The sequence below is a fragment of the Solea solea genome, chromosome 3, assembly GCF_958295425.1.
Source record: "Solea solea chromosome 3, fSolSol10.1, whole genome shotgun sequence".
Lineage (NCBI taxonomy): Eukaryota > Metazoa > Chordata > Actinopteri > Pleuronectiformes > Soleidae > Solea > Solea solea.
In genome coordinates, this window is record NC_081136.1 from 30,292,126 (window position 1) to 30,317,179 (window position 25,054).

Sequence of the window (25,054 nt, forward strand, 5' to 3'; positions counted from 1 at the left end):
AAAGAAATGAGTCAAAACAATCATTGTTTTAGCTTTGGGGAAGAATATTTATTACATCACAAAGCATTCAGCTGGTTATGTCTGAGCGAGGGTAGTGAACAGCTGGTGTAGAAAATAAAGACGGTGGCAGCAGCTGCAGCGTTTTTCATATACAGACCAACAGTGAGCATTGTGGAATATACATTAAACTAGACTGTTACCGGGTATAATGGCACTTTACTGTGGCGAACACAGCTCCCAAAGTGGCATCTTCTTTTATTTCTCAAAATATTAAAGGAGGTCTGTTTGTTCAACATATAACTGCTATTTTATTTTATATACCTCAAAACACTTCAAAAGGAAACAGTTTTCAAAACGTGTATATAAAAATACCAGTATTAAAATCTTAACTTAGTATATACATTATCATTTTTTACTAATATGCATTAAATAATTATTTTGGTTAGTTTCTATTTTCTACCGTATCAACCTGTCTATACAGTGTTGCTATTTCAATGCAAAATATTTACGTGGACATTTAGAACTGTTATGACAGATGCTGATATGAAAAAAGTGAAATGTCTCAAAACGGCCTAATATCCATCAACACTGACTAATGAAGGGTTTCCAAACGTACCAGTCCATGCGTCATATTAGTGCTAAAATTCAAATAGACCCAGTATCTCGGCCAAACTTTATACAAAATGTGGTCATTTTTGTTATTTTCACTTAATGTCTTAACACTCAACAGTTATCTCTTCATTCAGTAGATCGACCCTTGTCGTGTCGCTGTGCTCCGATACATAGTTGATGCAGATGCTATGTTTGAACCGCCTTTCTAAACCTAAGATTTAACATGTAAACCATCAGAAAATATGACATTCCTTTTTTGTAGTGCAGGTTACTATGTAATTTACACTCCAACTGTTAGGAGATGATGCAGTTTTTGGAGCGGTGGCCCCGTCTGCGACCAGTCTTTGAGCCGTGATAGTGGGGAGGAAGGGCTGTGACTCTTGTCGGGAAATCGTCAGCGTAGTATCGGCCGGCCGGTCGAGGCTGAGGGATTGGCTGTCCTAAGAAATAGCCCTCCTCCTCTGAGTCCGACGATGACGAGGAGCAAGTAGAGCACCAGTCGTCGTCTTCTTTACAGAGACCCATGAAATGCTCCACCGGAGGGTCTCTTTGTGTTGCACCCTGAAGCATATAGTCAGATCGAGTTTGGGAGATGGTCTGGGGCAGTCTTTGCGGGGGATGCTGTAAGAGCATTGGACCGCGTTGAGTGTTTACCAGACCCTGCTGCTGGTGCTCATATGGCCTCTGCGCTTTGTCCAGAGGAACCATGTGAAGGTTGTTGTCTGAGCGGGTTTTGCGACTTCTGTGGTGTCGCCCCTGCTTCTGTTGGTGCCGCCTGCTGCGCCCATGGTGGCTCGACGGGCGGCTTCTCTCTTGGCCCCCCCTGTCGTCCGGACAGTACGCCCTCCGCTGTGGCCGCTCGCTCATGGGAGGCTTTCTAATACTGACGTCAAACCCATCATTATATCCATTGTCCACAGTGTCGTCTGAGAACTTGACCACCTGAGGAGGCCTGGATTGGGACTTGCTTCTCTTCAGAGCTGGCGCGTGGACAAAGGAGGTCAGGAGACCTTCAGAATGTGGGGGCAATGAGATAAGACCCCCTGGCATGCCTCCCCTTATTGCCATTGCCATCTCATTTTCGTCTCCCTTCTCCATATTAAGGTTCAAAGAGTTAGTGCTGTGGTGACAGTGAGATGAATTAAATGTCCCCATGTTGCTCATCTTCTCAGAGTCATCTACCACGGAAGGATCCTGCATCGCAAGGGTGTAAACTAAGGGTCTGTCCCGGCCATCTCCATCCACTGATGCACCTGGAAAGGAGGAAAAAGAACATTTTGAAATGACCGACACGTTAAAAGCACCTTTTTAAATGAATTCATCAGAACGGGTCTCCTTACCAGTGATATTTGAGAGTGCTAGGGAGTCCATTGAGTCTCCAACACCTTGCTCTGCCTTTCTAAGCTCATCGGCGATACACTCAAGGGAGTCTTCATACCACTGCCTGGTGTCTGGCCAGAAGGCCTGTCCTCCAGTGCCAGATTGGTCCTGATCCAGCTCCAGCTCTTGGATCTTTCTGGCACTTGCGGGACCTGGATGACTCCCATAGGCAGAGTCTCCCAACCCATCCTGGGACTGGGCCCAGTACATTTCAGGCAGGTGCTTCTTACTGATCAGTCCAGGACTATGGCTGTTTCCTCTGGATTGATTGGAAGTCTGGCTCTGAGTGGGACTGGCAGGAGTGGGAGAGGAGGCAGTAACCCCAATGGATGTGGTATCGGGCTTTAGCCAGGGATCAGAGACGCTAATGAGACCATTTCGATCACTGCTGGGGCTGGGGGATTTCAGAGATGGCTGCTGTAGTTGATGTAACATTCCACGGTCACCAAACTTGAGCAGGAGCTGAGTCATGTAGTCCTCATGCTGGGCCCACTCCTCCGGGTCCTCATCTCCACAGGCGTCCTGCTCCTCCCGCTCCCGCCAGAACCTCTCCTCTATGCCAAGATGAGCCAGCTTACGCCCTACGAGATCAACATCACCGTCACCGTCTCTCTCACTGCCGCCGTTCCCGAACTTGTAGTCGAACGCTGGCGCGGTCGGAGGGGGATTAAACAGCTGCGATTGTCTCCACTGTTCGGCAGGCCTGCTGCTCTTCCCCATACGGACGCTGCGCCGCGATTCACGCGAGCGTGCTGACTGGAAGGCCGAATCCGACGAGTCGGAGGCATGGATGTCCTCTCCCTGGCTGCAGGCCTTTGAGCAGTAGATGTGACCCTGCTTTGGAAGGAACGGACAACCCAGCAAGGAGGTCTTGCATTGGGCACAACAAAAGCACTGGTCTGTGGCATGCCAATGCACACCTTCATAGGTCATCTGGGCATGATCGACACCTAGAGGACAATGATGTGAAAAGAAAGGGACGATACCATTAGTTATAGCTCAAGACCCAAGAAAAACCAAGATATATCTTGTCCTTCTTAGCTTACCAATGTTTTCGCCACAGGCCTCACAGTACTCTGCGTATAGCGACTCGAAGCAGCCACAGCAATACGGTCGGCCGTCTTTCATGATGTAGCGCTGCCCACCGAGCATTATTTCACACTCGAAGCAGGCAAAGTGCTTCATGTGCCAGTGACGACCCTCGGCTTCTGTGCACTCGTCTGCAAAGATGATCTGAGGGTTGAAAACACAGCTTCTGTTAGTTCTGTAACGAGACCAACACCTTGCCATTGCTGCGGGTTTAGTTCATCGTCCGTGGGTTAGTGCTACGACGACGACGACAACTACTAACTCACCTCGTCACAGGAAGAGCAGCGCGGTTTGACAAGTTCAGCGTGGTGCCTTCCGCAGTGGACTTTGCCATTGTGGTGGAAATAGATCAGGTCCACCAGTAGTTCTTGACAGGTGGCGCACACAAAGCACGCTGGGTGCCAACAGGGGCTCGGCCCTGCTCTGGAGGCAAAAATCGCCATCTCCCCTCCGTTGATGCCTCCGACACACTGACAATCAAACACAAACAAAATAGTATGACCTATGTGACCTATGACCCATGTGATTTATCATTCTGGCGTCTTGTTGCGCCAATTCGTGGTGGCTTTTAATAAACAGGGGAATTCGTACGGGCTGGGCACGTTCTTCTCTGAGCATTACCGCCTTGCTTATGTCAATAATGATGCCGCTTTGAGACCAACAAATATAGAAATGACATAGAAGGGATAGAAGGGACACATAGACAAAAGACGGCTTAAGAAGATGGATATCGCCAAACCTTTTCTGGCATAACTATGTGACACATGTACAACTTAAAAAACTAAATTCTCATGGCTTGGGGGATTCCGTTGGGTGTTGCTGTGGAAATCCAGTGGTATTTTTGTCCACTAAATACCACCGAATACACTGGCCTTGGACTCGCAAGATTGCAGATTCAAAATGCGCCTAAACGTGCAATCATGAGTCTTTATATAACCCAGTGCACCTATGAGACACCCCGTAGGCAGCAACGGGATCGCATGCCCAGCTGTTAAGCATTATTACCAGCGCGGACAGACTGGAGCCTCCCGTTCGAGGGGTGTTGTGTGTCACTGGGATTTACAGCACCGGGGAAACTAGAGTCTGACAAAAGGCCGTGTGAATGTATGTAAATATCTGTGGCTGCCCGTGATGTATCTTTTTCAGAACAGGAGCATGTGCAGAATGTTTGCACAGGAGACATGAACATGTGTGTATGTGTGTGTGTGTGTGTTCCTATTTGTGTCGTCTCGCATCCCTGTGTTTGCGTCTGTGTTTGAGTGACGACAGTCTTGCTGTGAATCCCCTGGTGGAGGATACGGTTGACTCTCTGGTCAGTGGGGGTGAATTTGCCCGGAAGCCACAACACAATAATATTTATAGTAATGTTTGTAGCATTGAAAGGAAGCTTTTCAGAAATATGACAGACATATTGAATACATGCTTTGTTTAGAACACCATCACCGCAACACCAAGAAACAAAAAGTTCAGCTTTTTCACTGTTGTTTCCAGTGTGGTTTGTATATTCCTCACAATATGTCAAAAGATGCCCAAACTCTTTACACATGTCAAAAGAACACATTGCCCTGATCCATAGAACCATCTGCAACATACAGTGATTTGTTACGACTTCCGCACAAGGTTTACTGATTAACCTGTCCATTACTGTGACTCGCGCTGAGCTATAAATTGGTGGCAGGAAATTGGCCGAATTCCTCCATTAGGAGCTGGATCTCTGTGTGGCGCGGGCATCTGCCTCCCCAATTTCCCCCACTTCCTCTCTCACCCTAATGACTCCATTTATGTCTGTGATTAAAACCGTCGTATTAGCCAATCGGGGGCTGCGCCTCGGGCTTCCATGCACTGGGACGGAACAGTGGGTGTTAGCCGCGCGGGATATAAATAACTTCAGACCCTCGCCATTTGGTTTCCGAGCTTACTTTACGGTTATATGAGCTCTAAATGACGCAGGTGGCCCCGGTGTGTGTGTGTATATGCTTGTGCCCCGCTTACTGTCCATATGTGGCACTTACATTTTCACAGCGGGTGTGTTGGAGAGCTCGAGGGAGGATCTTGGGTGTTCCTCTTCCCAATGCCTCCCTCTTCCTCTGGGCACTGAACATGTGAAGCTCCCGCTTTTCCTCCTCTGTCAGAGTGTGGCAATAACGCACCTGGTAAAGAAAAAAAAGGACAGAGGTCAATGTACAGAGAAGGAATAGATAGCAATATACTGTATTGCTTTAAACCAGCCAGTCCATATAAGGCTGCAGAGGGGTTTCAGGCTGATTCCCCTCAAGGCTGCATAGAGAGCATGGCGTGAGCAACACACAAACCCTCCCTTCTGTTTTGAGAGAAGTTGACGAGGGTCTCAGATAAAACACAAAGCCGATCCCCACAGCAACCCGCACTAAACGATTATTCCTCCTAACCACTGTCATGCAAGGAATCCCGAGGGCAGTTTACGTCTTCAACCGCCGACGTCTGCCAACAAACATCGTAAAAAACAGTTTAACGGTATGTGCGCGCGCACAAGTGCATGCGTGTGTGTGTGTTAAGTGTACCCATTGTGTATCTAGGACGTCTGACAGAGGAGGCCTCTTCTCTTGTGATAACCCCACGGCCCATATCTCCTAATGTAAACTCTATTAACACAGATGTGAGAGGAGTGCTGGTTTACACACCATAAAGCTATAATTGTCACAGGAGAAGGTTTTTTGTTTTTTTTTTGTCAGACACTTGAGAGAATGTGACCATTGTTTGAGTTTTACTAGGCGAAGGCTGGCGAGATTGTCTCAGCTTTACTCAGCTGCTGGCTTTAGCTCAGTTGGTGCTAATTATGGTTAATTTTTTTTTTTTTGACTTGCCATTATAATCCAATTATGGCTCCAAAACTATACTTTTTTTTTTTTAAACGCCCGCTTTCCATTTACGTTCAATTTAATGCGGCAGCAGCTTTTAAGTATAGTGCTGCCATTTGTTATGGCTACAAGGGCATTTTTGTCCCCGAGACATCTTAAGAAACAAACTACTTTTGTTTTCTTTAAAAAAAAAAGTATTCACTACCAAAGATGGCTGCTGTATTTACAGCTAAATACTGTTTTGGCGGTTACGTAAATATTGTACTCGCCAATACTGTTGCCATTCTGTTTTTTTAAAAAAAAGCAGCAACTCCTCCGCAGACTGTGCTCGTCACCGTCTCAGCCTCATTATCCCTTACCTCGTTGTCATGCGGCGGCAGCTGGTAGAGAAGCTGTCGAATCCTGTGCTTCTCGCCGGGACTGTTGACGTACGGCACCCTGTCCTCTGGCAGACAGGCAAAGTACATCTGGACCTGCAGATAGAGACGTTTGAATGGACTTTGTGAGTAATGAAATCTTTGTTCGTGTCAAGCATAATATACATTTAATGCCAAGGAGGATGTTTCTTAGGGTGTATTGTCAAGTATCGTGGTACTATAGAATAAACAAGTCAATCTCCATCCAGGGTCTGACAGTTAAATATCTGCATACAAGAGACTAAGGGATTGGAAATGTTTGCTGATATGTTTTATATAACCTTTTTTAATCTGATGTGACATAATGTGCCATGGTCCTAACCTGCTCAGGTCTGAGTCCTGGTGGCACCCAGGCATACTCCTCCAGTGCACATCCGGAGTCGTCATCTGAGGTGGAGCTCCTCTGGAAGCCAACTGATACCTTCCCCATCTTCCCCCCAGGTCGGGCTTCCATGTCCTGGCCTCGAGGAGAAGGACACTCCCCTCTTTCGCTGCGCTCTAGATTCATCACACACGGGCGCTGTGAGGAAAGAAAAAAAACAAAAAGGTTCAGGATTTAAGGATCACGGTTGCATAACATAGCTTTCTCTTAGTTCTCCTTGTAATTGCACCGCCAAAAGCTGTGGGCTGGGCCGCAGGAGTTTCTTGCACTCACTGTAAATTCCTCAGCAGTTTCCTTTTAATCTGTGTTTCTTAACAAGTCAAGTGCTATGATCCTCGCAAACACTTAAACACGTCAGCTGCAGGGGGGGGAGGTGAAACAGAGGGACCAGAGAGGCAGCAGAAAAGACAACATCATCATCTTTTGCACAATGCCAACACGTAACGTTTATTTCTACGCCATTAGGGCTCTGCGCCATACTTCCTTTTGTTGCTCCACCACAAAATTACACTTGATTAGGTTCCCAAAATAGTTTGTCCCCATTACAGGAGTGTGCAAACGAACTTGGACGATAAATACTGGAAAAAAACACGCGAGGCTTGGCCGACTCTCAGCTCACTGAATGACACGTGAACACTGACAGTTTAAAGAGTCTGTCTTTAACCCTTTTTTATTGAGATTGAGGTCAAATTAGTGAACATACTTGCGGCGGATTACATTTATGAGGGTACATTGAGTACTTCCAGACGAAACATCTGTTGCTCTTATCCGCGGTGCTGCCGAGAACTGAGGGTTGTGTAATGCAGGTAACATTGCGATTTGCGAGCTGTGCTAACTGTGACAGTTACGGGACTGTTACGTAACTAGGGATATGTCGCCGTGTGTCTCTCCCGCCTTGAGCGGTAGCCTTTCTCTTCTTATCACTCTCCAGCCATGTTCTTCTGGGCCTTGTCTGACTGATAACGCAGTGCTCAAGGTGGTGAAAGAGCCACTTTTCTTTTGTGCTTTGTCCCGCTCTTTTGACGTGTAAATTTGGAGCCGAAAGGAACTTGTTTGGGTGGAAACGGTCAGGAAACTTCACGCCGACTGTTCACACTGTGTCCGACGGTCTGAATAGCAAAGCTATCAGGTACAATTAAGGCCTTAATTACTTTCTGTTAACCCCCCATTATGTCGGCATTACGTCCACAGCTTTAGAGCCGTTAAATTAGTTTCTGAAATTGCTTGTGCCAGGTAATAACCAGTTATGTGGGGGTCTAAATAACAGTGTGTGTGTGTGTGTGTGGTTATTAAGCCCGAGGTAATGAACAAATAAGATAATTAATGGATATAAACTGTAGCATTATTTGACAACAATATAACACGACCGCCACCAACCAAACGGAAGCTTTCTTTACACAAACTTAAGAGGCAAACAAAGTGAAAGTAAACGAACTTTAATGCGACTATTCAATCTCCCTGATGGCAAATATTAGGGCACTCTTCTCTCCTGATGCCACTCTCCACTAAATTATTTCGGAGCAGTCACTGATAGGATAAATTAAGCTCTAAATGTGTTTAAATGTTTTTTTCAAACTGTGATTATGCGTTACGGTGGCTGAGCGCTGGGTTTGTGGCTCGCACAGTGCTAGGTTCGTTGCTAGCACAGTGCTAGGTTCGTTGCTAGCACAGTGCTAGGTTTGTTGCTAGAACAGAAGACAACAGCCCGCCGAAACCGAACTCACAACCCAAACCCCTCAGAGGGGTGAAACCCCATCCTTGACAAAAACGTCAGCTGTGTCTGTTAAAAAAAAAAACAACCACTCACCCTGCAGGCTTCCCACACCTCGTATAGTCAGACCACAGTGACGAGAAATGAGGAAATATTAGCATTGCGATTAGCATACAGTTGAATGAAGCCCAGGGGCTTCAAAACACCACATTTACAGATGAGAAATGCTGTTAAAAGTCAAGCGAACGCCCTTATCACGGGGGGGATAAAAGGGTATTTGACTGTTGCTTTGTTCCTTCGGTGACTAATCTATCAGGTTTTATGGTGGGAGAGATAATGTTATCACTCAGAAGCTTTTCTTTGCCTCTCCTGTGTTATCTCGCCCAGTTAAGACCAGTAAGTGGTGCAATTGGATGCTTTTTTTTTTAGAAATCTAAGAAGTCAAATTGGCTATTTGTAAGACGTGTTATTAAACAAATCATCCTTAATATACATATTCTCTTTGGTTCAGACAACAATCAACACAGAAGCTGGAGCATTTTTTGCTTGGGGGAAATAAATTGACTTAAACTGATACCGAATCATCCATTGAATTGATTATCACTCCAGTTCCACTGCGGCAACCTTTAATTCACCACGCTTGAGGATTTCTATCAACCTCCCTCTGGCCCGGCAGATCTCCTGTCTCTCATCCGCACAAGTCACAGAGCCTGCGAAATTCCTGAGCCAACATACACACAGCAACTCACATTTCACCATGTCACCTCTTGGCAATTACACAATGCCTTCTTTGTGGCAAAACAAACAAGAAAGACGTCCACTTATTATTACTCGTCTAAAAGTCGGAGCCATCGTGGAGATATGACAGTTTTGGTCCCTGAGAGGGGAAAAAAAAATTTCAAGACACATACAAGTCTTTATGAAGACTGGAAAGAGCTGTGTGTATCTTTGTCTCTCAGCTGACACGTAGAAAAGGCCTGTCCCTCTGAGGAAGAAGTCAGTTCAATACAAAAACACGAGCAAACTACATGGACTTCCTAATTTACTGAGGAGATTACACCGAAAGCAAATGTTGAATGTGGAATTTACTGAAGAAAAACCATTTAATTGTGTAGTTCAAAGGCCGAGGTCATTGCTCCCTGTGTTATTTTAAGGCCAAATGGGTGTCAGGGGTGCACCCAAGACTTAACACAGCTGGCATGAGACCACCTGGACACACATACACACCAGTCACTGTTGTCTGTGCACACAAACACAAGATGCAATCGGTATAAAACCAGCCTCTTCTGAAGATCTCCCACAATCCCTCAAAGTATCTGTGTTTTCTTCTTACCTCTAGGAAAAGCATCTCCATTCTCCGGCCACCACACCAACTCTCATCCACCCTTCCACAGCCTCCTCGGTTACATGTCTGCAGCATGAGGCTCAGCCCGCTTCAGCCTCTAATCGCATCCAGGTCCCACTCAAGTCAAGTCTGAAAAATGTCAGCAGTGACGAGTGGAGTGGCGCGGCGGCTCCCAACGACTCATTTACCGGTCCAGAATTTGCAAAGGTCCAAAGAGCAAGGAGTTGTGAGGGGCGGAGGGGGACGACAGAGAGGTGATGTCTCTATCTGTGAGTGTCTCTGATCCCTGTGAGTGTGTGGGAGTAAGTGGATATGTGTGGACGCATGTGTGTGTCTGAACTCTGAGGGCAGCCAAACTGTTGGCCCCTCCCTCATTCCTCCCCTCCAGAGAAAATCACCCTGCACCTCAATCACAAACACACACAAACACCCCCTCCCCCACGCCTCTCTCTCTCCATCTTGCCCCTTCCTCCACCAGAGTGACACCTAGCCCTCCACCCACTCTTTCCGCCCTCAACTTGGCTGCACGGCCCCGGAGAGCCAGATGACATGTCCCACTCTTCTATCCCACTTTCCCCCTCTTTGTTATTATTGCCATATGTGTTTGTATTTCTTCCTCAACACGTTTGCTCCTTCTTCTTCTTCTTTTTAATCCAGATTCTATGGATCGAGCTACTGGCCAAGAAACAAAGCAACCAAAAAAAAGAGAAGAAAGGAGTTGGCATTTGTTTTGGAGGCAGTGTTATTTCTGATCCTCTTTATCTCCCACCGAGACAAACTGTCTATTTATAACACAATCAGAACACAAATAAGTGGCTGCATACTCGCACACACTCTTCACACAGCAAATTGCATGTGCATGTGCTTCATAATATAAATGTAACTCAAGGATTTGATCATAACGCAGGGAAATGACACCTCGTAAATGTATTTAGATCTAATAACATAACTTTTGTGGCCACTTGAGGGCAGCAGAAATCAGATTTTTTATAATATTTATAATATAATACTTTGATATTGTCATAAGTGAAAGGCCTTATTATTTAACATGTGTGCCTACAGTGTAAAGAGAAACAAGTGAAATGCACCACACTTATCCAGTGTGTCTGTCCAGACCCAAAATCTCAACACATTACATGGATTTAATGTCCCTGGAGGGTTGCCAGTTCAAACTTGGGTACAGGTCAAGGTACCCTAACCATACCCCCCACCCCCCCTTAATTATGTGTGTGTTCAATACTGGTGTGTGAAAAAGCATGGGTGAAATGCAGAGGTCAAATTCACTGCCACTTATTACTGTGTGAAAATGGTGAAAAACAAGAACAAAGTGTTGAACATGACTAACACATTGATCCGTGCAACTCTAACTTTAACCAGATTCCACATGTTGTGCGTATTGACTCATTCATAGGCTGCTAATGATTTATCTTCTCCAAAAACCAAACTCCACACGTCTTGTTGGTGTTTGTCTGGTTAAATATTGACCGGAAGCGTCTTCCTGAATCAACCTCATCCATCTCAGGGAATTCTCACGCAGAGACACAGGAGACCTGTCCTCTCAGCCCCGTCACTCATGCCCCCCTTCCTGTTTTGGACATCTGAATAAGGACTTCTCATCAGGACACTCCTGACGATCTGGCGGAACAAATATGAATTAGGTTTGTTTGTGCAAAATTGGACGTCGTGTGCGGAAAAACTACGAAAAACTAACTTGCTACTTTGGCGGGGAGGTCTGCCCCGTGATTTATTTGGACAAGTGGTGCGTCATCTGTCACCGTGAAAGGCTGAAAGGCCGCAATGGCTTCATTTAAAGCGTCTAAAATGACAAATGAGTTTGCTCAATTGTCCCGCGGACAAAGCCGCCTCCTCCCCTGACAACCCCACAAAGTGACTTGCAGAAAGGGCAGCGGCGCTGCTTGTCACATGCCAAATGACCAGTTTACGGAATGAGTTATGAGACGGTGAGAGTCCTGCGCGTTCCGTAGAGATCGGATGAACCGACGCGCTCCGCCGCCGCGGCCGTTTGTTTGAAATGGGAGTGAAAGGAGCTCTGACGGTCCAGTCCAGTCAGACAGTAAACCTTTCAGAGGAGCTCTCAGGTTTTCCAGGGGTCTTGGCACCGCTCTGCAAAAGCCACTTTGCGTTTAACCCTCCCGAAGATATGCATTTAGCTTCCTGAGATATCTATCTCGGATATACATTTCAAAAGCTGCGGAACTGCTGCGGTGGGCGGACCGGTTCTCGTGACAGACGAGTGCTTCATTCAAATAACAAAAACAGACAATGGGTCGGGTGAGGAATGCTCCTCTGTGAATGGAGGACAAGGCCGAGGATGAGTGGCTTTACTGCAGACAATAGACAGATACGGGGCCCTTCAGACTGGGCTTGTGGCCATAGAAGCCACCTTTTTTTCTGTTTAACACGAGAGGACAGCTGACCTTGCTGTCTCTTATGCTTCCTCTCAGAAAAAAGGGAATGAGTGTGTGATGGAGCAAAATAAAAAAAACTAATTTTGAGTCTCATTTCTAGGATCATTCCTCGTGGTAACCGCCGCATTTCAAATGGATCTTCGGGCGATAATAAAAGCGGAAAGACTTGATGTATCAGAACCCTGACAAGAGCTGAATAGATGGCTGCTCGGGTCTCATTCACGTGTCCGGGGCTAATGTGCAGCGGCAACTAATGGCAGGTTTATGCGGTGACCTTTAACGCCGCTCATATTCAAGAGGCACAATGCACACGACGTCAATGCAGAACAGATGCGCGGGTTGCACGAGCGGCTAGAGTAAAGATTTGAAACGATGGAAAACTTTCCATCATTGAAATCGCCAAAAAAAACAATCTAGTGTTAAATAAAAGGACAATTCCAGACCCGGTGCACTTCAGTTCAGTCACAAGTGATTGAGTTTGAAACCCTCTGCCCTCAAAAGACTTTCTCGGCAGAGTTTTCTTTCCATGCGAGTAAAAGCTTCGGATTGTGCCGCAGACAAGATCTGATAGCCTTTTCTTTACCTGAAATCCAAGACCGAGTCTGGACGACGCACACTCACGCCTGTCTGCCACACATACTCACTTCTGGCTGCACATTCTCATTCATCCCTTGGAACAGGGATCTGACCTTTCCTCAACCTTTGCGACGAGCTTCATTTTCATTTCTAAGAGCCGTTCACACCTGGACTCAACTAACCAGCACTGTGTTTCATCCCCAGGAGGTAAAAGAAGGGGGGTTTATTCGATGCAAATATCAGGGGGGGGGAACGTCCCTCTGGTTATTCGCAGCCGAAATCAACAAGGACACTGACATGTCTCCACTTGTCGCCAGGCAGTTTCTGTCATAAAACAGTCAAACAGACCTGTAAAAGTGGGAGAAGTCAACAGTAGTTTAGGCTGCAACTAACGATTATTTTCTCGATTCATCGTTTGGTCCATAAAATATCTTAAAAACCTTAAAAAATGTTGATCGGTGTTCTCAAATGTCCTGTTTTGTGCACACACTAAAATTATTCACTTTGAATGATTTCTCTGTTATCCAGAGCAAAGAAATGAAGGAAATATTCACATTTGAGAGGCAAAAAAACTGTCGGAAATCTCGTTTTAATCATGAAAAAAAGCTTCAAACTGAGGAATCCATTATCAAAATAGTTGTAGAGATTCATTTAGTAATCGATGAATAACCGACTAATTGTTTCTGATCTTCTAAAGGTCACATTCAGACTGAGTGCCTGTGATAGTGACGCATGTCTGCATAGGTCAGGGTGTTGCTCTCTGACAGCTGACCATGAAATTCAAGCGCTTTCTATTTGCTCACAGATTAAAAAGCGTATCTGATATGATTTGCTTTCATATGTTAACTATTGTTTGACGCTTTGTTTCCTTTCTTGTGCTTCTTGTGTCTCCCACACTCCCACCTGTGTCACATGCATGTGTCGTCATCTTCTGCCCGCTCCATACTGTGTATATTCTGCACAAAACTATCCACAAAGTACTAGTCTTAGTGTTAATATCTTTATATATTGTACATGTTTTGGTAATGAATGTTTATTGTTTATTATCTTTACTGTGTTTGCTGCTGTAACAATGTAAATGTCCCCACTGTGGGACAAATAAAGGACTTATCTTATCTTATCTTAAGCTGACAAGCCCAGACAAATAATCACAGAGGGGAACAGACTTGTAGACATTACTTATTTAGTTTTCTCTTCCAGGCATTTGTCTTATTCATTCATTGACTGTATATACACCTAGCAGCACCTACAGGACAATGTGTCCCGTGTCTGATTTGAATCAGGTGCCACGTCCCACCTGCATAGTCCATATGCGCACCGGGCTGACAAACCGGCTTCCACACATTCACAGACAATCCCTTAGATCCACATCTCAATTCACACCCATTATGCTCCCCACCATTCAGGCCAGTTCACACCGACAGAGAAATGGATCTTTAGCCACTGCCAACAAGGCCCACAAGCTCCACTGGCTGGAAGTCGCGATCTGCGCTCGCACGCTCCCTTTAGATGAGTGTGATTTAAGCCTGGAGTCATAAAACCCCTGGGCCCAGATTCGCTAAGCACCTCTGGGTGTTACCTACACACCTCCGGGGACAATGGAAGTGGCAATAAAAGTGCTATAAAGTTCAGGAAGTTGTCAGGTAACTGGGGATGTGAGTTCTTGGAACCATTTAGTAGCTTTGAATGGTTGTGTCACATTTCTACTTGTACTTAAGACCATTTTTGGACAATATACATGCGTATATGTGCACGCGGCTACATGGCCACAGAGAACTAATCGAGTCTTGTGCGGAGTTGCCGGGGAGATCTATTCCCCGTCTTCCAAAAGGCGGTCGGTATTTAATTGTGGATAAATGATTGCAAGATGAGAAATAATTGCAGCTACTGTTCAGCCTTACATGTGTATCTGTCAGTCTTCATCACGCCTCTTGACAGGACTTTATCCCCCGCACATGCAGCCAATTATTCTGACATTCAAGAGGATTTAATAAAAAATCCCCTCACTTCTCACAGGCTGATTAGACTCGGTCGAGGAATTACGCTGTTTTGCGGCTAAGTGGGATTTCGAAAACAACAGCATCGCTCACTTTCCCTTATGTCCAGAGGTAAGTCGCTCATTATTATTATTATCATCATTAATTTTCTCTTTTTATTTCTTTTGGCAGAGTCAACCTTATTTCCCCTGCATGAGACGTGTCATTACCTGAATCTGACTCCTTTCACGTCCCGCTATAGCCCCTGTAGGCAGCGGCGCTTTGCCAGGCCCAAGTATTTTATCGCATATAAAAACTGTTCATATTCTGCGTTTCAAAAAAACAACGGTCTCACATGTCTCCCTTATTTGTTGCTCTCTACATCCTTAATCCAATACACGACTATCCCTGCCTATGGGGTATTTTGCTATCATTTATTTCATGGTTGTCTCTCCTGAGTGTTATTAATACTGCAGTGGGTGACGCGTCGATTGACGCACTCTTCTCGGGTACTTTATCTCCAGAATGTGCTGCTAATAATAACACGTGTGGCGAGCAGAGCGCCACGCACACAGTGCGCGCAGTGTTCTTCCCACCGTGTTTACATTCTCTATCCTTCACATCCGACGACTGCGGATTCATGCTCCGTGTTTATTTTTAGTTCTATTTTGCCAGGGCCACATTGGTGAGCCCCTCCCCAGTCTCCCCAGTGACTGTTCTTAATAATGTGAAGGGTTTGCTGTGCTTTCTGTGTGGAAGACTCTGTGTATGCAGATCGCTGTGTGCCATCCCTCCAATCACAGTGGAAGGAAGGCGGGTCGGCCGAGGGATGGAAATGGTGGAAGAGAGGCAGGAAGCAGGAAGCGGGAGGCACCAATGGGGAAGGAGGGATGGCACACAGCAATCTGCATACACAGAAAGTCGTCAACACAGAGACGGGATTGGTTGGCCCTCACTTCCTGCTCACCTGCCCTTCATTTCCTCATCATCAGCACACCTGTATATAAACCAGCAGTTGAGACCCACTCAGTGGGTCATGGGGTTTCATGGGAGTAGTTTGGCACTGTGTTGTTCATGTAGTTTGACTGACTTAGATGAAGACTAGTATTGGGGATTAGTGCTAGTTATTAGCCCTTTTGCTTGTGCAGTGTATTTGTTGTGATCTGTTTAGTTAGTTATTCAGTGTCTAGTCTAGTGCTTTTGTTTTGTTTTACTCTTGTTTCCTGTACCCTTTTGTTTTGCATAGCATCCTCCTCCCTTAGTTCCTTCCTGTTCTTTGGTGTCATGTTAAATACAAAAAATGTAATTACCTCCTCATTAAAATACTTTTTCATTCTTAAACTACCTTTCTATGTCTGGTTATTTATGTTGCCGGGGTCGTAACGCCGTACTCTTTGCCACTTTGCTGAGAAACTGGAGGAACAGACGCCAACTAAATAAGTAAATGTTACCTATCTGAAAGAATAATAATCATTTAGGTCATTAGTGTGTGTGTGGAAGAACAGAGGGGGGGGGAAAAAGGAATGTCCTTTGCATGCCGTCCAACACTAATTTGATATTGTTAAGTGATGCATTCCTTCTTTAATAAAAAGCAAAGGTCATCGCAACCACCTCTGTGAAATATGCGCGCGTGCGTGTGTGTTTGAAGCATCTTAATAAAAACCCGGCCTGCTGCAAACAATGTGTGGTTCAAAACGGTCTCGCACAGAAGAGAATGAAATTCACGACTTGAATAATGGAACAGACGTTGACTGTGTGTGTGTGTGTGTGTGTGTGTGACCGTTGGTGACGACGGAAAATGTCAAGAACTGGACTGTCTTGTTCTTATTGACGGGGACAATTTTATGCATCACTGTGATTTCATTGGAAAGTGAATATAAGCACGGGGGGCACAATTAGGCTGCTGCTGCTGCAAGGCTGATAAAGTGAAGCTGCTAAACACAAGGAAATGAGTGAAATACTGCACTCACGTGTTATTATTTGACGACACATGTTGTCCTTGTTGTCCTACTGGAACAGTAACTGTCATTATGCTTCCATTCATCTGTATGTGGCTGATTTACAAAGAACAGTTTAATTGAGGCTAAGGCCATAGTCTGACTAAGACAGGCAATCGGATAACTTGCAGAGTCCGAGTTTATTGGCTGTGAAGGTGGCACTGCATCTCTATAAACTAGTGCGTATTTAATCAGTTTCCTGTTGACCTTTTAATGTCCCAGAACAACAACTCACACGGTCGCTATGAAAAAGTATGTTAGTCTGATTAAAACTAGCCTCGAATAATTGTCTTAGTCCGACTAAAACCGGACTTGAGTGAAGAGAAACCAGAATATGATAAGATATCACACTCCAACTTCATGTGAGCATTACTGTATCTCTGAAAGACATGACCATAAAAACAAACTGAAGACAGACACCTGTAAAAACAGTCAAACATGACGACATGATCAGGCAAGATGAGCGAGAGTGTTGCATCACATTGACATGGGAAAATGTGTGTTTGAATGGGGAATTTCTGAATAAGAGCAAAAAAGCAAATGTAGGCCAGGGATTGGGGCTGTGTACACAGCGGCTTAATGACAGGATCCTGCAAGGATTGGCACATTAGTCAAGCCGAGCAGACAAGACAAGTGCACACTCACACGCGTTCACATCCAGCAGCCTCACTCTCTCATAACTCACCACTGGAAACACAACAGTAACTGGGAACGGCACGTCTGACCAAATATGCCGCCGCAGGCGCTGTGTCACACTCCGGCTACAGTTTGGCCCACATGGACCGGCACAGTCCTGGAACCGTGTTGCTTTTTGAATCACGTCCGATAACAAAACAACTGAGCGATATCCGCCTTAGCTCAGCACTAACATTTTGGTGACGGGTTTGGATGCCACGAGGGCGACAGATGTCGAGGCTGCGTGTTATATGAAAGTCGCTTTGACTTCCGCGCTTAAATAAACTCACTATCACAGGGGAGGGTGGTGTGGCTGGCCATTTTGTGGCCTGTTTGTCCTCCTCCTCCTCCTCCTCCTCCTCCCAGGGACTGCGGCTGAATCTGGCCAGGCAGCCGCTGTTTGGCATTCCACACTGACCCTCGAGTAGCGGGCCTGAGGTTGGGTGTGCAGGGCTGAAGGCCTGTATCACCCTCTGTCCTTTCTTGGCCTCCCCTCTTAATTCCTGACCTACCTTTACAGTTCTGACTAAAACCTCCTGGGTTTACTGTCAGTCCCGCTCCAAACACTTGAACACTAATCTACAACAGATGGGGAGTCAGACCAGGGAGGAAGCGGTATAAAAGCATACACCAGGCGTATTTATTCTCCTCTGAACCAAACAATCGGGGTTTCGGTGAGGATTTGAGCAAAGCCAAAGAAGGGCCGTAATGATGTGCACCACCACAGCAGCTCTCAAGGGCTTAACTGGACATATTACTGTCCATCCACAAGCAGATGTCTTTCATTTCCCGAGGGTCATTCCTTCCAGAAAGGCAGCACACACTCATGTACATGTAACATGTACGTTAAATAAAACCACGTGCCAACACAACAACAACAACAACAACCGCACACATGTTGGATTTTCACGGGTGGCTGGTTCCAGATAATGAGCGCCTTAGCCGTCCGTTTACTGTCTAGTTTTCGAGGTCATTAGTATAAACACAAAAGACATTGATGGACACCCTCATTAATGCAAGTGGCAATTTTGGCTCCCTTTCACAGGCAGGAAGAAAAAAGGGAACGGGGCAAATCTCACAACACCGAAACCCAGACAACTCTCTAATCACTGTTTGTATTGGTTTTTGCAAAGAGCACTCGGGAAGCCCCCGAGCTTTCATCAGCTAATCACTATGGGCGCGTATCTGTTACATTCTCCCTCTCTCGCTGATGGACTTTTCCCGGAGGAAACACTTGACTGCTGCCGCTCAAATCAGGAGCTTGTTCAAGGACAGGGGTGGGGAGGGGGTGGTTCATGCGAAAAGTGTAATACCTTCCTAATAAGAAAGTGTAGTTTTCACTTAGAAGAGCATCTAGAAATGTCCAGGAAATGTGCGACAAGTTCTGCATGAGCCAGTGGTGGATCGAGGGAGATATGGACACAATAATATTTACATATGACGTCATACTTGAAGCTGATATGTCTCCACATTTCCACCAAAGAGGTCGCGTCTATAGCAGCGTTTTTTTTTTTGCCTGGTTGCGAGAAGCATAAAGGACGCGGTTGGACGATGATTCAAGGAGGAAATGATGAGATAATGGTGGTGGCGATCCTATGAGATTGGGGAATGTGTTGAGACCTCGCCTTGGTGGGGGTCTGTACTCCCTTTTCCGTACACGCGGTGATAAACAAAACTGTGAGAACAAACAACAAGAGCTAAAAGAAGGGAGGAACCACAAAGTCCAGATCATTTCAGCAGTTTTTACAGCCAGAAATGAAGACTGATGCTCATGCTTGAGCAAAATGTGCAACTTTTGGTGAATTTGGTGAAAATCCTGTAATTGTCCACACCCTCATTTATACCGTATTTATCCCAGCAACAGGCAATTTCCTGACTCCGGGTGGCATCAGATTGGATGGAGCCATTTCCCCTCTGGAAGAATTAAGAGGCTGGGTATTCCTCTGGGAGGCCGTGTAGAGATGCAGCGACAGATAGCGCCGGGATGTCCTCGGAGACGGAGACAGACGACCACCCAGCTGCTCGGGCTTACGCTGTATTTCAAACGTCAGACATTTCTACCTGAGGCGGGAATGTTGTACTTTTTTTATTATTATTATTATTACACCTCCCAGTTCTATATAAAAAGGTACAACCAATGAAAAGTGAGGCGTTTTATTGGCGGGTTCTGCCTCTACGCCAGCAGTGGAGTTGGGCAAAGAGCCAAATCGATGTCTGAGAATCACAACTAGGGCAGCTGTACGCTTTGTTTCAGTCCATACGCTTCCATGCAGATTTGAACTAGACTACTCTCCTCGTCCCTGAAAACAAACACTAGCAGGAAACGCGTGATAAGTTAGTTAATTAATATTAGGCATGTTCTGGTTGACCTATTAAATCACAGACCAAAACAACTTTAGCCGTGTCTTTCTACCATTTATTAACTTAGCACTTATTCTACATTTTTCTTGCTGTTTTCTTCTTCCTGTCTAATCCAGATGGGATTAACCCGCGGAACATGCGCAGAGGAGAGCACCAATCTGGATCCAGTTGAACGTATACATGCAGTCGTAATTCGAATCCCCATTTGCATTAGTCTGACTTTAAGAAATGGGATTTATGACCATTTCAGTCACACTTACTTACATGTGTTTGAACTGTAAATGACGCAAAGCCAGCGGGAACACAACGTCCAACACATGAGTCCACGTGAGACCGATTTAGGGCTGTGTTTTACTGCCAAACACTGATCCCAGGATCACACATAAAAGTGTTTCTTATTTTCCCTACTTTATTATTCTGGAACATTTACGAACAATTACACAATTGTATTGTTTTTTATTGTAAGTCGGTTCTGGAGCTATTTTATTTCTTACTCCGCCTGTCAGAAAGAGTGACTGTTGCTTACACTTCAGAGGAGCATTTCTCAAAACATTTCTAAAACGGCGGCTAGAGAACAGGGGCTGACTGCGCTATGGCCACATTCACACGCCCAAATGTCTAGCTTTTCACTCTCGACGTGACAAATCTGTCTGATAATGGCAGCGACACCGATTGAATTACCAGAATTTTGACTTTGAACGTTTTTTTTTTTACACATCACAACAGCAAGCACTGTGATGTATAACCTCCCGCCCTCCCCCCTTTACACACACACACACACAAAAAGTCCCAGAATGTGTTGTGGAGACCTTTTTATGTTTTTCCATATCAAAAACAAAGCGGGAAAGCTATCATTTGTGTCGCGCCTCGGGGTGGTCATTTCACCGCGAATAATTATGTGGTTTGTTGCACGGTGATCCTGTCTTCCTATACGAGACGCTGCGTCTATCTATACTGTTTACCTTTTACTCCAGCTTGAAAGCCTTCTAATTATTATTATCATCTAATAATCGTCACTCTTAATGTCTCCGTGGCAACCGTCACTGGAGACTGGCAGTGTCTGGGCAGGTGTGTGTGTGAGAGGGGGGCTTTAATCATCATCAAATAGAGCTGTGTGTATGGGTAATTAAGTTGGTGCCAAATCGACTCTCACTTGCAGGCACGAGTCAGGAACTCTCACCAACACCTTGGTTTTTTTTTTTTTGGTTTTTTTTTTTGCATCACTCGAGTAAACGCTGCAGGCAACTTTATTTCATGTGCAAGTTTTGACACAGAGAGGAGCGCAACTCCCTCTCGGGAGTCCATTACTCAACGTCTGATATTCTCCTAAGCCCCCGTGTTACTCTTCCTGCCCACAAGTTGACCATAATACCAGGCTTGTGGAGCCAGTGCGGCCTGCAGGGTTTGCTCTGAAACCACTCGGCGAGCACGAGGATCATGATTAGTGTTGGTAACATCAAGGATCGGCCGCTCCGGGCTAACCTCCCCCCCTCCCCCCCCACGCTCACACTCACACACGCTGCACCCTTCGCCTCCCCGTTGCCAGAGAAATGCTCTGAGGTTACCGTAAGCCGACGTGCACACGCAACGTAAGCTCCTCTTTCACCGTTTACAGTGTGATATTTCCTTTTCCAAAAAAAGAACTCACTCTTTCATGACACGACAAAAAGGAGCAACAGCAGCAAACAGGGCTGCAGCCAGTGATACTCTGATGAAGAGGCTGCTCAAAGCTGCTCAGAACCATTGTGCCTGGTGTCTAATTGTACTTTAAGACGGATGAAGCCCGGCTCCAGCTCTATTTACATATGAGCCCCCCCCCCACTGCATAAGTGATAATACAGCTGATGGACTCTAGAGCTGGGTGGTTCCACGATTAAATTCGGAGAATTACCTCCAGGCTTCTTATATTTCTGCTCTTCCGAGAAATGTCTGTTTTTCATTGTTCACTGTTCTGCATCTTCTGTTCACTGACTGGCCCTTCACACACACAACTACAGGGGGATGGCTGCTTGGCAAGCAAGTGTGCTGTGTGTGTGTGTGTGTGTGTGTGAGAGAGAGGGTGTGTTTTCTGAGGTTTGGAACAACTTACACAACCCCACACACTCGATTAATTTCTGTATGACAGCACAAACTTGCCTGTGTGTACACATGTTGGTCTGAGGTTTTAAGCCTACAGAAGTGCACAGACATCGGTGTTGATTTACGAGAAGATGGAGGCTTCTATATGTGTGTGTGTGTGTGTGTGTGTGTGTGTGCATACTCGTGTTTATGTTTCTTATTGGTTCCATTTATTTAATCTGCAGCCCATCTGTGCTCCAACTCAAACACAGGGACAGACATGTGTGAATACTCCACAACACCCTGAACCAGTAAACTATTCTAAATGTAGACAACATTAATGTGATTTAATGTACCGTAAACAGCATTAAACACAATATTTTCTTTAAGTTAGGAGCCATTCAATTGAGCTAACACTTAAAATTCTGCACAAACGTTGTCCCTATGTGATGTAAAATCATGATAATCTGCTTCTCCCTGTTGAATATTCGACAAGATCCTTCTTCTTGAGGGTCTTCAAACTGTTTTACTGCTGCGATCAGATGAGGTGTTTAACTACACAGGCCAGCGGCTCTAAATCCAGAACACCACTGGTTGCAGAGTGAAAAAGAAAAGGGGAAAAAAAAAAAAGGTTTTCCAGGAGAATGTCCAACAATATCAAAACAATCTCCAGGCTGGATTTCCTCTCTGGCACTCAAACCCCACTTGAGAAGAAAAATCTGGGCTGCACATGAGAAAACGAAGAAACTGTGATGTGAGGATGCTGAAAAATGAGTCTGTCAGGTTCTAAAATCGACCACAAGAAAAAAAGGCAGCGGGGTCTTGAAGGCGGCAATGAAATCCCAAAAGTTGACAGCGTTTTTTCTTTTTTTTTCTTTTTTAATAATCCGTCCACGTCTCCTGCAGCTCTCGGCCGGGACCGTGTTCGACTTCACACGTCTCGTCGCTCTGTGCTGAAACTCAAAAGGTCATCTCTTCGAGATCTGCTTCACATTCCAACTTGGCTCAAGCCTTTCCCCAGTCACTTTGACCTTTTTAAACAAAAATCCACATTAATGTTGAGCGACTCTCTGATTTCACCATTTAAAAGAAATGTTCTCTTCTTTTTCTTCTTCTTGGGCATCAATTAAATGACTCTGGGTTTGTCCTATAATAAAAGTCAAACACACCAGTCGTTGTGGTCCGAATAGCTGACCAATTAACAGCAGCTCCACTTCCTGAGCTTTTAAAAACACCCCCCCCCCCCTTCTCTTCTGCACACAAATGCATAAAAAAGGGCATCAGCAATGTAACATAAACACACCTGCCTTTTTCCATCCAAAACAAAAATATCAAATTCCTGTCGGAAGTCTGTCATCAGGACCCGATTCCTCCCGGTAGTTTCCTAGTCAGTGTTGCCGGTCCGACAGGTGTGCACAAACGCGAGGTAACCGATATGCAGTTTCCGCTCGCGCTCGCTACCACACACGCAGATATATACTCATTAACAAGGGCTTAGCGGTTGCAGCTCACATACCCCCAGCAAAGTGCACCACAGTCAGGCTGACTTGACCTCCCACAGAGGCAGAATACACCTCACGGTCACCTGATCCTCAACTGCACTGATCCTGGATCAGCTTTGCACAGGCTCCCTCCCCCACTAGATTGTAAGTAGTAATACAAATGTGAGTAAGGTTATATTTTGAGTGTGAAGAAACATGGAAGAATGGAGCTTTGAGAGAGGAAAACAACCACTGCACAACAGTCTGCAGCATCTTCACCAATCTCTCCAACCACTAGGTGCCACCACTGGCTTCAATTCAGCTCCCAGAGTAACACACGCCATTACAGGACTCACACTCACAGTGCTTTAAGAATCGCACTCACTCACTCTCTTTTTTTTAAGGCTTTACCAGAAATTCTCTTGGAGAAACAGAACAGGAGCCAGAACAGTGAATAAAACACTAAAAGAAAACTATTTGAACATTTAACTTAACAGGGCTGAGTTTTACTTCTTTTCTTCTTCTTCTTCTTTTTTTACACCTGTTTTAAATTGTAGATTTATGACTGAATGTGAGGAAAAAATCTGCTCCGTGTGGCTCTGTGAGTACGTCATGTTTCTATGTCTGTGGGTCTGGGCTGTGGTCTGTCAGCGCTTAAAGTGATCTCGAGGACTTCAAGAGAAGCTCGTAAAGAGAAGGAAATAATGACAGTGTGGAGAGAGACAGAGAGAGAGACAGAGAGAGAGAGAGAGAGAGACCACCTGAGTGACAAGCAACAGCTGACTTCACACATCTGGACACCAAAATGCGAAACCCTTCATTTCGTGCGTATTTACGCACAAACACGCACACACTTAAAGTAACTGTTGTCACTCCGCCACAGATCCACTTTCCCTCTGTGCCGCGCATCATCAGCTATAACTTTCGTGTGTCTGGCCATGAAGTCATGCAGAGACAAATCATTCCCATATTTGCCTGCGCACGAATACCCCCCCCCCCCCCCCCTCCAAAAAAAAGCTTGTTTTTTTCTGGATCACAAACAGCTTTGTGCGATTTAAAGTTGCACCATTTCAGACGTAATTCAAATGAAACTTCTCACTCACCTCGCAACAAACGCGACACTTTGGTCCGGGCTCAGGTTGAATATTCCCCCTTTTTTTCTTCTTTTTTTTTTGGTTTTGTGGAAAATGGACAAATAATAATCACGCCGGTGGAGGAGACATCCGGGCTGACTGCGGAGCAGCGGGCACAGCGAGGTGCTGTTGGGAGTCCTGATTCAGCAGCAGCTCAGTGGATGAAGAGTGGAGCAGAGTGTGTTTCAGAGCATGGTCGTGTGCAAAGTTAAACACAGAGAGAGAGAGAGAGAGAGAGAGGGAAGGAAAACGCACACCAGGCTGAGCGCTGCACAGCTCTGGCACAGAACTAAAGCGTCGAGGAATGACATTAGTTCTGCTCTGCGCCTATTGGCTCAAACATAGCGTCTCCCCTCCCCAACGCCTCCACCCCTCCATCTCCCTCCTCTCCAATAATGGGTTCCTCTCTCTTCTCATGTACAGCAGCACATTCTATACATTCACATTTCTTGATTTCGTTTATAAATTTCCAAGAAACAAAACTAAAATACAGGACCAACACCAAACATCACGTCACGTGAGCTCATCAGTAGCTATGTTTACATTCAAATGTGCATGAAATATCTGTTTAAAAGTCAATATCGGGAGTTTGTTCA

The 25,054-nt window shown here is 45.5% G+C and overlaps 1 protein-coding gene across 2 annotated transcripts; it reads right to left on the bottom strand.

Moving 5' to 3' along the window:
* Nucleotides 1-14: 14 nt before the first annotated feature.
* On the bottom strand, nucleotides 15-24,726 carry LOC131456533 (prickle-like protein 1). 2 transcript variants are annotated; one of them, XM_058624942.1, is made up of 8 exons: nucleotides 24,429-24,726; nucleotides 6,657-6,854; nucleotides 6,278-6,391; nucleotides 5,094-5,231; nucleotides 3,348-3,551; nucleotides 3,039-3,225; nucleotides 1,953-2,942; nucleotides 15-1,865 (listed from the first exon to the last, which is right to left on the bottom strand). In XM_058624942.1, the coding sequence occupies exons 2-8, from the start codon at nucleotides 6,840-6,842 to the stop codon at nucleotides 907-909; spliced, it is 2,778 nt and encodes a 925-aa protein (XP_058480925.1). In that variant the 5' UTR covers nucleotides 6,843-6,854; nucleotides 24,429-24,726; the 3' UTR covers nucleotides 15-906. The 2 variants fall into 2 exon arrangements, with proteins under 2 accessions (XP_058480925.1, XP_058480924.1); XM_058624941.1 differs by lacking the exon at nucleotides 24,429-24,726 and adding an exon at nucleotides 9,761-10,155.
* Nucleotides 24,727-25,054: the final 328 nt, after the last annotated feature.